Source organism: Helianthus annuus, chromosome 9 (genome assembly GCF_002127325.2).
Source record: "Helianthus annuus cultivar XRQ/B chromosome 9, HanXRQr2.0-SUNRISE, whole genome shotgun sequence".
Lineage (NCBI taxonomy): Eukaryota > Viridiplantae > Streptophyta > Magnoliopsida > Asterales > Asteraceae > Helianthus > Helianthus annuus.
In genome coordinates, this window is record NC_035441.2 from 173,129,848 (window position 1) to 173,141,976 (window position 12,129).

At 36.4% G+C, this 12,129-nt stretch overlaps 2 protein-coding genes across 3 annotated transcripts; both read right to left on the bottom strand.

Annotated features, from left to right (window-relative positions):
- Window positions 1-307: 307 nt before the first annotated feature.
- Window positions 308-1,503, bottom strand: LOC110874962 (tetraspanin-8). The gene is made up of 2 exons (XM_022123272.2): window positions 883-1,503; window positions 308-682 (listed from the first exon to the last, which is right to left on the bottom strand). The coding sequence occupies exons 1-2, from the start codon at window positions 1,462-1,464 to the stop codon at window positions 380-382; spliced, it is 885 nt and encodes a 294-aa protein (XP_021978964.1). The 5' UTR covers window positions 1,465-1,503; the 3' UTR covers window positions 308-379.
- Window positions 1,504-2,571: 1,068 nt separating this feature from the next.
- On the bottom strand, window positions 2,572-9,530 carry LOC110879634 (phenylalanine--tRNA ligase beta subunit, cytoplasmic). 2 transcript variants are annotated; one of them, XM_022128144.2, is made up of 19 exons: window positions 9,310-9,530; window positions 9,186-9,241; window positions 8,865-9,101; window positions 8,641-8,756; window positions 8,462-8,528; window positions 8,337-8,378; window positions 8,090-8,131; window positions 7,878-7,954; window positions 7,653-7,779; window positions 7,386-7,553; window positions 6,730-6,858; window positions 6,490-6,591; window positions 6,171-6,305; window positions 6,021-6,095; window positions 5,834-5,941; window positions 5,136-5,231; window positions 3,860-3,943; window positions 3,280-3,362; window positions 2,572-2,605 (listed from the first exon to the last, which is right to left on the bottom strand). In XM_022128144.2, exons 1-18 carry the CDS (start codon window positions 9,365-9,367, stop codon window positions 3,294-3,296), a joined length of 1,788 nt encoding a protein of 595 aa, XP_021983836.1. In that variant the 5' UTR covers window positions 9,368-9,530; the 3' UTR covers window positions 2,572-2,605; window positions 3,280-3,293. The 2 variants fall into 2 exon arrangements, with proteins under 2 accessions (XP_021983836.1, XP_021983835.1); XM_022128143.2 differs by lacking the exon at window positions 2,572-2,605 and having other exon boundaries at window positions 2,999-3,362.
- Window positions 9,531-12,129: the final 2,599 nt, after the last annotated feature.

The window sequence follows — 12,129 nt, forward strand, 5'->3', positions numbered from 1 at the left end:
CAACAAAGGCTCCAAGATTGTGATTTTTAGTGGTTTTTTACTGGTTGGACTAACAATATGTCATCAAACTAACTAAGAAAATAATACGACTACTAATAATAAGAATTGGACATTTGTTTATTAGATGGATATTAAGAAAATAGAAAAACTTCAACTTCAAGTTGAGATTCACTGCAAATTAATCATAGCACGATCGTAGTTAACGTACTCATAACATAGAGACTAACATCATTCAGTTATAACACTATGAAATACCAAAGTCGCATACATGAAACAAACAAACAAACCAAACATGAAACATCCAGTACATAAGTTAAAACATAAATAAGGTAGCAAAAGACATAACTTCAAACATAAACAAAACAAACAGCCCTTCAACTCAGATGTGGCAAGGTTGCGGTATCTCGTTATTGTTCCTGATAGCACAGCAACTGATGCAGTAGATAACGATCACAAAAACAAGAATGCTAAAGTTAAGCATCGCAAACTTCCTCCACAAATGCTTCATGTTACTCAACACTCCAACTTTGCACGACCCGCAATCGTAGCACAGCTTCTTCTGGTTGTTACTCCAACTCTTGCAGTCCGGATCATCCGACTGAATCCCCGACTTCGGTGGCACCCAATACGTCGCATTCACAAACAAATACTTGCAGTTCCCCGGTGGTTTGCAGCAACCAGACTATTATTATGTCCACAAAACATACACAACATAGTTAAAAATTCTAAAACTTAACTCACTACATATTATTATTATTATTATTATTATTATTATTATTATTATTATTATTATTGTTATTATTATTATTATTATTATTATTATTATTATTTCTATTATTATTATTATTATTATTTCAAATGCATATTATACAATATACATACCTCAAGTTGAGTCAAACTACTCCGGTAAAACTCCTTAGCAGTCTTTGCTCGCGCGATCGCCATACAAATACGCGAATCGATCAAACAACTCTTGATATTATCCCAATTCTTCTCGGTGACAACATGTTTCTGCAGCCACTTAGAGTAATCCCTAAACCGGTACTCTCTAAACCTGTGGTTGGACACGGCCTTCCCAATTCGCTTATTGGTAACCACCAGAGCAAAGATTGCAAAGGCCAGTAAGCCAACAATGATAATAAGCAACACGGCGGAGTAAATGTATAGGAAGGAGTTGATCCGGAAGAAAGCGCCAACGATCCCGAGGACCGCGAGTAGCACGAGGAATATCCCGGTGAATAAGTAGGGTTTGGCGAATGTTTTTTCACATAAGGTGGCAGTTCCGGGGTGGACAGACGTCCATACGCCGCCGGTGATCAGGATGACGCCTAAGAGTAAGGTCATCACGTTGAGGATTGTGGTCAACACGTTGCTTGTGCTCGCCATTGGTAGCAGGGTTTGATGTGAAGAGAGGATAGTGAAGAATATATGAAGGTGAGAAATGGTGAAACTGTGTTTTATCATGAGGATTCAAGACGGTTGTATGCATTTTTGTGGTAACTACTGCCCCCCATGTTGCGAATAATTACGTAAATGCCATCAACTACTGCAATTACGGTTATAGTTTGTGGAGAACGTGGGGGCTGGCATAATGTCTGGTAGTTTGAGTTTAGTTTTGTTGTCGATTCATGTTTTTTTTTTCGAATTTAATAACTACTATTGATTTCTAGATATAAGAGTGAATGATTAAAACTTACAAGATAAATGGTTTCAAGCGAATTTTTTTTATCAATTAAAGTGATATATCTTTACATATTTAGGTCTTGTCTTAAATAAATGTGCATATTCATACAAAGTGTGTAAGGTTTTTTGTTACCTAATACTTTTGTTTAATATTTTCTTGATCCTAAAACTTTACTTTTTTGACATTTAAAATAGAGCTCGAATGTATTTTTTCAACTAGATATTGTTACCTTGCTTTTTAATCGAGTCGTATGATATTGTTGTCTAATCAATCACCATAGTTTTACTCGGGTTATATACGTCAAATGACCATTGTCCCCTCAATTTACACCACAAAAAACTAAATGTGCTTCCAATTTATATCATAAATTGCCCTCCTACTTTGCTATTGGATCCGCCACTGCAAGCCAGGGCCGGCCCATAGGCTTGCTAGGCACGGGCCTAGGGCCACCAAAAAATAAGGGCCTCCAATTTTTAGAAAGTTTTTATATATAGTATATTATTAGGCCCAAATAAAAACGTTTATTTTAAAATTAAATTGTTTTTTCATTGAAGGAGCCCAAAATAAATATTGTTTAACAAACAAATGCCAAGTTTCAAAATCCATCTCGCCTTGATTTCCAACTATTACAACACAACCATCGACCTAAGCATCAATATTTAGCTGCCTAAAGCCTCTAAATACAGCCGCAATCATCGCTCCCACTTCCCATCGCAATCTGCTTTCAATTTCTAGGCTATCGGCTATCACTAGACGAAAAAGTAAGGGTAATCACCCATTGCGTCGGGATTAGAGGAGAGTTTATCGGCGAAATTAGGGTCCCTACTTCATAGTTCGCTTAGGGTCTCAAAAAACGTAGGAACGGCTCTGCTGCAAGCTATGTAATCCAAACATATTTAGTGAATGGCTTGGGCACTCCCGTATTATATGACACGTTGAATTTTTATTTGAAAGACTAACTTTACATAAAACACGCATCCAGTTAGCAATTAACTAACCAGGGCAAAACACAAACAATTACATGCTAAGAAAAGGGTTTTTATCAGTCTAACCAACCAGTGTCATCCGTGAGAATTTGAGGACACTCGAGGGCCATGTACGAGTAAAAAATATGGGCCCTGAGATATGCACTTGTATCTAAAGGTAAAGGATAAATTACATATTTTATGAATTAAAAATAGGCAACGAGATTTTACGAGACACATTTTAAATCATTTAAAAATTTGGGTCTTTTAGAAAGAAAAATATTCTTACGACTTGTACAATTAAAAAATAGGCAATGCGATTTTGTGGGAGACGTTTTGAGAACTCAAACAATTGCAAATGTGTCAATTTTGATTACGTGTAAATCAATATTTTGATTAAAAATAAATAAATTATGATAACATGGTTGGCCCTAAAGCAAACTAGTGAAGGAAAAAAAAAACATTTAGATCTTGGGCTTTTGAGGGAAAAAAGGATGTCGGGTTTCGACCCGGCATTTCACGTCCCACAATAGTGGGCCCTGTGCAGTTGTACACCCTGTACAGAGCCGACCCTTCAACCAATTTTTTACTATCAATTACAACTAGAAGACCACGAAAAAGATAGTCACGATCAAATCAAGCCTCTATAGAAAGCTCTCGATGTTGAGCTCCACGACGGAGCATGGATCGGATATGTCAAAGTTTTCCAGCACCTGAAAGTTATATAAAACATGATATGTCAAAAATATCACAACAAAATTACAAAGGCTTTATCGCTTTCACTTTGAAATTTTAAAAATAATAAATTTACAAAAAATGACTAAAACCTAGATTATTAATATACTAAGATAATTTTTTGAATAACATGATTACAGAGGCTGTAAGAATTTAAATAAACTGCAGGCCACTTTCGACCCATTCCAAGTTTATAAAGTATTTGACCCATTAAAGAGGTAAAATATAAGCTGAAGCAAACCCATTTTTAGGTAAATGGGTTGAAATACCAGCGCTAAAACATGAAATACGATGAATCTTCTCTAGAAATAATACGTTCATAATGTCATCCACTTGACTAGAAAGCATAAGTATGCATATATGACAAATAGAAGAAACATTAAGATCTCAACAATTGGATAACAACAACATTAATAACAATAGAAAGATAATAATAATAATTAAAATAACTTTAAGATATGTCAACTTCAAGTACCTGTGGGTGAACAATACCAAAAGTTCCTATCCGCTTCCCTTTGTAGATGATGCTAGCTTGTCTTCCCGAAAGAAACTCAGGTTCCTTCATTTGTTAACAAATTTGCAACTAAACAAGACAATAAAGGTGGCATAATACGGGGGGGGGGGGCGCTTACAGGCCACGAGAATTTAGGGCTGTAAATAAACCTAACGTTCAGCGAACAGTTCGTGAACCATTTGACGGGAAGTTCGTTTATGTTCATTTGTTTAATACATGAGCAAAGACGAACAAGAAATTCCGTTCGTTTATGTTCGTGAACGTTGGGTAATGTGTTCATTTATGTTCGCTCGTTTATGTTTATTTGTATTCGTTCGTTTATGTTCGTGAACGTTGGCTTATGTGTTCATTTACGTTCGCTCATTTATGTTCGTTCATTTAAAGGTTTTTATATGTCGTGTTTTTTCTTTATTGTTTTTAGATTATAAAAAAAGTTGAAACCTGTAAATGGTATGAATATGAAATCTGAACTTGCATATATTGAAGGTGTGATTACAAATGAAAAGGACCCCTCTATTTATAGGGAAAGGAGGGACCAACAATTAAATACTAATAACATCTCTAGCTAACAGTTAGGTCCTCAAACTAACTAATATTTACAACTAACAAAACACAAGTTATACTCTATGCCTCCCTAATGTGTTAAAGTTTGACAAACTTCTAAATTTTGTTTTGATCATGTTTCAGATAACTATACCAACTGTAGATAATCATGTTAAGTGTTTTATTTTTTGGTGGATTCTTCGTAATTTTTGTGATGAAAATGCAGATTTTGTTTATATGTTCTTGTGTATTCATTTGTCTTCATAAACGTTGTTTATGTTCATTCATGTACATGAACATTTGTTTGAGTTCATTTGAGTTTGGTAAGTGTTCATAAACAGTTTATGAACACGTTCATTTCCTTAATGAACGGACACGAACAATAAATCTCGGTCGGTAAGCGTCCGTGAACAGTTCATGAACATGCTCATTCCTAAATGAATGAACACAAACTAGGCCTTGTTCGTGTTCGTTCAATTCGTTTACAGCCCTAAGCGAGATGACCGGAAATGTTTTTTAGTGTCATATGATTACAGAATTGCATAAAACGGGTTACTAGATCAACTTGAACCTGTTTCTTTTTAAGGTCTTGCTTTTTGAAAAAAAAAAATCAGTGGTTTGAAATTAACATAACCAATCAAAAGTAATAAGGCTGACGATCGCAAGTGATTGCGCAACATGAAAAAGTACTTACGTCTGAGCGCTCAATGTAGTAACCAGTATTGTCCCCAGCCAATACAAAAGGAGTGCCCGTTACTTCCATGATTCTGTCTACTAGACCATGTATCAACTGTAGAGAAAAAAGAGAGTACAAGATCAAATCAGTAGACAAAACCGTATGAAATGAAAGATCATCAACACATGAGATATCAACTCTCCACATTCTAGCCAATCATAAGAATGTTAGAACTAGAATGAGAGTTTAATTTCACTAACTAGATTCACGTTTTGACAATGAGGTGAAGCAGAGTATCAAACAAGAAAAAATAAATATATGAGTAAAATGCCATTTTTGTCACTGAGGTTTGGCCAGTTTTGCGACTTTCATCCAAAGGTTTGTTTTTCCGCATCTGGATCCAAAAGGTTTCAAACCTTGTCATTTTCATCCGGCTCATTAATTTAACTCCATCCATTTTCTCAGTTAAGTCAGGGGTCTTTCCGTCTTTTTGGTTAATTTAAAGGGCAATTCAGTCTTTTCAAGGGGTATTCGGTCTATAGATGGAGTTAACGGAGAGATATAGATGGAGTTAACGAGCCGGAAAAAATGGCAACATTTCAAACCTTTTGGATCAGATGCGGAAAAACAAACTTTTGAATGCCAAACCTTAGGGACGAAAATCACATTTTACTCTAAATAGAAACATAAACATATATCAGAAAACATAATTTTACCTCGAAACCAGAAGTAGCGCCACAGTAAAGAGCTGCCAGTTGGCGATGATTTGTGGCCCCAACATCTTTCAACTCATCCAATACAGTTACATCGCCTACTTCAAATATCTGGATTTCGAATGAAAAAGTAAGTAAAAATAACATTGGAGCTAAATTTTAAGCAAATCAATGACAAAGCCCAATTTACCTTGATAGGTTTCGGATGATCTTTATTGTGGGCGGCCGTTTTCAGTATTCCAGCCATGAGACTGCTTCTTACAACCTATATGACTCAAAATAGTTAAACTATTGGTATATAATTTTTTTAAACACGAGAAAAGTGGAAGTGGAAGCAAACCTCAAAATCTGCGGAGCGGGGATTTCCAATGACAACTGCAGTAGATTTGTCATCTTTACGGTTCAGCATGGCGGAATTCTCTTTGTAAGAACATAAGATCCATGTTAACACTTCCGTGTAACCACACAATGCGATCTAAAGAGAAAAACAAATTATTTTTATAAGTACTGTTGCCAAAGATAATTACATATTATCTCAATAGTAATCTATCTGTTGAATATAATGATAATCCATTCAGAAGTAAAACGGTCAAATTGATAACTGAAATGATCCTTATAGGGAACAATAGAAGTTTCGCATGTTAATGCAAAATATGTACCTCTGTTCTGATAAGGTCACTGAACTGATTCAGCGGCAAGGGCTTCAAAGATGCAGGCATCCGCTTTGGAATTTTATTGAAACCATAAGCAATCGCCACGTCCTTTGGAGTTTGTTACAATAAAACAGATTTTACGTCAGTTATATTAAAAAGAGGCATTGTTATTGGTGGATGAATATCATACAAAGATTTAAACAACACGACAACATTAGTAATAATAAATGTACTTCCATTCGATACCTCTGCTACATCACATGCATGAAGAACGTCACTTCTGGTAGGGGGAACCGACACAATAAAAGTGCATTCGTTATCTTCAGAGACAGTTTGTTCCGCATGCAACTGCATTTTGTTCAACAATCCAGCAACCTGGAAGGTACAAATAAATAACATTTATCTATGAAAATTAGAGTAAAATGTCATTTTCGTCCTGAGGTTTGGCCAGTTTTGCGACTTTCGTCCAAAGGCTTATTTTTCCGCATCTGGATCCAAAAGGTTTGAGATCTTGCCATTTTCATACAGCTCGTTAATTCCATCCATTTTTTTCCGTTAAGTCATGGGTATTTTCGCCTTTTTGTTAACTTAAAGGGCAATTCGATTTTTTGAATATATGTACATTATGCTGAATGCTCTTACATAAAGTGAAAACGACTGAATTACCCTTCAAGTTAACAAAAAAGACGGAAACATCCCTGACTTAACGAAGAAAAATGGATGGAGTTAACCAGCCAAATGAAAACGGCAAGATTTCAAACCTTTTGGATCCAGATGGGGAAAAACAAACCTTTCGACGAAAGTCGCAAAACAGGCCAAACCTCAAGGACGGAAATGGCATTTTACTCTAAAAATTAATATAATTGTCTAGGCATGTTTTACATATCCGCCATGTTTCGTACCTTATTTGCCTCTAATGAAATCCCTGCTATATGATTTATATATGATAAAGACACCTTCATGTCATAGGGTGATAATTCAGGGCAACTATAGGATTTCCCATCGGGGTATGTTACTTCAACTGGTTCAACCATGAACTTTTGTTTGCAGTACACGGAGAACATTGTAACCTGCAGTCGAAATGTTGCATAATCTTATCATTTTCTTGTGGTTTAAATGACTTGAAGATTACTAAGAAAATCATGCAAAAAAAATTTTCGACGCTTGACCATTGTGTTCAAAACGATCTTGGCCTTGGTCAAATCGGTGGCTGTGCATTCGATGAACACGTTTTTGGTCTTCAAAGAGATAGCCGAGTGTGCTCCGTTAATTATTGGCGGAAGAGACAACACGGTTCTGCAAAAATCAATTGGTAATTTGTACATTAAATGATTATCAAATCGAAAAACAGGCTAAAGTGGGACCATAAATAGTGAAAAATCAAAGTAATATACCTGTTTCGATCATAAATAACAGGGTAAACAGGTGAATCTTCAATTATGTGCAAGTATTTCTTAAGTTTCAAATCAGACTGCCATTTTATAAGGTAAACATGGTATCAGAATAAAAATGAAAGCACATATCGCTCTCTCAACAACCAGAAAGAATGACACAGATTTACATGTATACACACGCTTCTTAAAATACAAATATATGAAGGATATACCTTGTAAAATTCCATCAGCTTATCAGCTTTGAAAGTTTCCACCTATAAAAAAAGTCATCACCACTGCGTTAGTAAATTTCTTGCTACAACCAATTAAAAATAAATGAAGTAACCAATAATATCATAAAGATTACGCATGAGTTTGTCTTGATATATTGGTAAATGAATGTAGTTCAGTAGCTGCGAGTGACTTTATATTTAATGTATTATTATGTGCACAATTCAAGTTAAATACCACTCTTTTTACCTGTTTTAGTGGCTTGAACTCTATCTCTGACGGTGGCAAAGCCTGAATAAATTAAAAAAAATATATAAAGCATTAAGAGATAAACATACGCCGCACAAATCTGACTACTTAAGAAAATCACGAACCTCATACGTGAATGGGCCGTCTATTGTGTCCAAATCATGTGTTCCAATAGCAACCAGAGTTCTTCGCCTGAAATTTACAAATTTACCAACCCAAGAAAGCATCTTAAAAGATCAGAGATATACATATGTATGGATCCTGCACACTACAATTGGCAACGAAAGTGAAATTCATATATAACCTGCATATATTCTGATGAAGCTTATCTTGAAGATCAATAAAACTGTTATATCTCGCCTCATTGAACTCTATACCTCTCAAAACAGCACAAACAACAAACGGACGAATCACAGACGTCTGTATAAAATAAACATAACGAAGTTATCTACCAAATATATGAAAATGAAGAGTTGTTGCTGCTTTAAACAAGCATAGCACATCAGAGTTGGTTTATGAGATATTTACCTCAGGCTTTACATGCATTTTCAGCATAGATTCCTTACCAATATCATCAGCAAGTTTGTATTTAGGTACGGAATCAATGCCCAAAAATATGCGCAGTGCCTGAACAAGCCCCTCAAGACAAAGCAAATCATACCGATTCGCAGGGACGTCAATTTTGTAGATTATTTCTTCATTGCCACCAATTTCGTCTTCTTCTTTTAGATGTTTCTCCTTTCTTATAATGGCTTTCTCGGTTGTCTGGTATATCATGTTTAAAACTGGATAAATCTGACTTGCATACATACATACAAGTGAAGTGGGTTAGGATGTGCAAATGCTTACCACATCGTCGAGCTCTATTCCAAATTCGAAGCATAACTCATCGAATTCATCTTGTGCTGACAAAATAAAACAAAGAAAAAGATGAAACTGTTGGAAATTTAGGAGAGTAGGTATTGAAACTTACTGTAAGTGCGCCCTAGGGCTTGGAAAAGAAGGTCCCTTCCGACACTGACAGTAGGCATGATGGATCGATTTCACCGATGCTAGAAACAGAGGGAGCAGTAGCGTGAGGCTGCTGTTGATTTGCTCGGCCGGAATCGGAGCTGAAACCCTGCGTTTGAAGACAGACAGAGGAGGAAGCAGAGACTTTGGATCAGAGACTTTGGGCCCAAATCAAAAAATTCAAGTCCAATTGGTTTCGAGAACGAGAACAGTAGTAGACTAAAACTAATCTTTTTTGTTTTGGGTTTTTTATCAAGTCCAAGACTATTTGGTTTTATTAATTTTCGGGTTCGCGTTTGAATTGGAACTCGGTGTAGACCGGAAGAAACTGAACCACTTACATCGGGTTCGTTTACTCATATGTATAGTTGACGAAAGAAAAATATGGTTCAAGGCGAAGGCAGTGGCGGCTTGAATACCGAGAATCTCGGTTCCAAATTCAACATAGCTTCAAAGCCCGATGTTGAATTCGATAAATTACACAATTTGGTCGGTGCGTATTCGTGCGATTTTTAACGTTCATGGTGTGTGGGAGGCCATCGAACCCGGAACTGAAACCGATGTGAAGAAAAACAATATGGCGATTGCTTTGTAGTTTTAGTCTATACCGGAAAAACATATCTTGCAAATTGGTAATCTAAAGATGGCAAAAGAGATGTGGGTTGCACTGAAAGCGCATCAGCTGGGAGTCAATCGGGTACATGAAGCAAGACTCCAGACACTTATATCAGAATTTGAGGCGTTGAAGATGAAAGATTCGAGTACAATTGATGAATTTTCAAGCAACTTAACAGGAATGTCTTAAAAAACGGCGTCTCTCGATGATGTTGTGGATCTAAACAGTTGCATTCAATGATGTTGTTGGACGAATGAAGGCGGATGAGGGACGCATAAAAGATGAAGACACGGATAATCAAGGTACACAAACGAAACTTATGTTCAATAATTCTATTTCTTCTTCAAGTTCTAGACAAAATTCACGCGATTCGAGTAAGGAGCGCGGGAAAGGCTCAAACCGTGGACGTAGTGGTGGACGCGAGATTTGAAACTAATCTGGTCAAAACCGCGGGTCACAAGACGGGGTCCAACGAAGGGGATAAACAGCAAGGCAAAAGAATTATTCGAAGGTTCAATGCTTTCGGTGCGACAAGTTCGGTCACTTTGTTTCGAGGTGTCCACATCGAAAGAAAGATAAACAAGCAAACTTGATCGATGCGAAAGAAATTGACCCGTCTTTATTTATGGTGAAAGATGTTCAAGAAGTCGTTTACTTGAATGAAGAAAATGTCATTCCAAAAAATTACGAGGACAACTCGGAAAAAAAAGAGTTGTGGTATTTGGATAATGGCGCGAGCAACCATATGACGAGTAATATATCTTTTTTCTCTGAATTAAATAAGCGCGTTGGTGGCAAAGTTAAATTCGGGGTTGGGGCTCAAGTCGAAATATGCGGGAAAGGTTCTATATTACTATTGGGTAAAACGGGGGAGCCAAGATTAATAACCGATATTTATTATACCCTAGTTTACGTAGTAATATAATTAGTCTTGATCAAGCAACAAAGTGTGGATGTAATATTCGTATGAAAGATTATTATTTATTAATGCGTGACGCTCAAGGCAAGATATTAATGAATGTAATTTTGTCTAAAAATCGTATTTATACGATTAAATTAAAAGTTGGAAAACTCGTTTGTTTGAAAGCTCGGATTGATAATGAAAATTGGTTATGGCACGCGAGACTCGGTCATCTAAATTTCGAGTTCACGAAACAAATGGTGATCAAAGATATGGTCATGGGGATGCCAAAAATCAATCATGAAGATCAAATATGTGATTCGTGCTTAGTCGCGGGAAGCAAACAATACAATATTTCCGAAGACGGCATCGTTTCGGGCAACACGTGCTTTGGAACTTATTCATGGAGACTTATGCGGTCAAATTTCTCCGAGCACTATAGCAGGAAATACGTATGTATTTGACTTAGTTGATGATTTTTCACGTTTCATGTGGACTTTTGTTTTGAAGGAAAAAAGTGATGTGTTTGAAACCTTCAAAAAGTTTAAAATCATGGTGGAAGTGGAAGTTGGTTGAAAAATCAAGATATTTCGAACCGATCGAGGGGGAGAATTTACATCTCATGAGTTCAATCGGTTCTGTGAAAACGCAGGGATTATTCAACACTTAACCGCTCCATATTCACCTCAACAAAACAGGATGGTGGAGAGGTGAAACCGTACCTTAATGGAGATGACTTGAAATATATTAAAAGTGCGACAAGTTCCTAATTTTATGTGGGGGAGGCGGTGAGGCACTCAACCAATTTAATAAATAAAACACCTATGGTTGCAAAAGTCGCTAGGCGCTCCCTAGTCGGTCGACCGGGGAGTTGAGAGTACTCGGTCTAGGCGGATAGTACTCGGACATGTTAAATTATAATAAAGTTAGTTTTCGGAAATTGAATATGTGCCAAATAACATAAATTTACTAATATTTATAACAAAAAACGTGAAAATGATATTTATTCTTTAATGTGATAGGCATAGAAACTTGGTCCGAGTTAACCTACTAGATCTGAATACGTGAAAATGATATTTATTCTTTAATATTTATAACAAACTTGGTCCGAGTTAACCTACTAGATCTGATTTTGGCCGAGGTTGCTGCGTTTGATCGATTCCGAATAACTAAACGGAGTTGAAGAAAATTGCATCGGCAACCTACCTTATAGCGACTGCTCGGAATTGAACACCTTGTTTTACAACCATGAAAATACAGACATT

Bases quoted from the DNA above. Each gene is read 5' to 3' on its own strand.
- LOC110874962 (XM_022123272.2), bottom strand. From the start codon at position 1,464: ATGATAAAACACAGTTTCACCATTTCTCACCTTCATATATTCTTCACT. The intron at 683-882 runs GTATGTATATTG...ACATAATAATAG, and splicing joins GTAGTTTGACTCAACTTGAG to TCTGGTTGCTGCAAACCACC.
- LOC110879634 (XM_022128144.2), bottom strand. From the start codon at position 9,367: ATGCCTACTGTCAGTGTCGGAAGGGACCTTCTTTTCCAAGCCCTAGGG. The intron at 8,757-8,864 runs GTAAATATCTCA...TATTTTATACAG, and splicing joins AAATGCATGTAAAGCCTGAG to ACGTCTGTGATTCGTCCGTT. The intron at 3,363-3,859 runs GTACTTGAAGTT...TATAACTTTCAG, and splicing joins TTGGTATTGTTCACCCACAG to GTGCTGGAAAACTTTGACAT.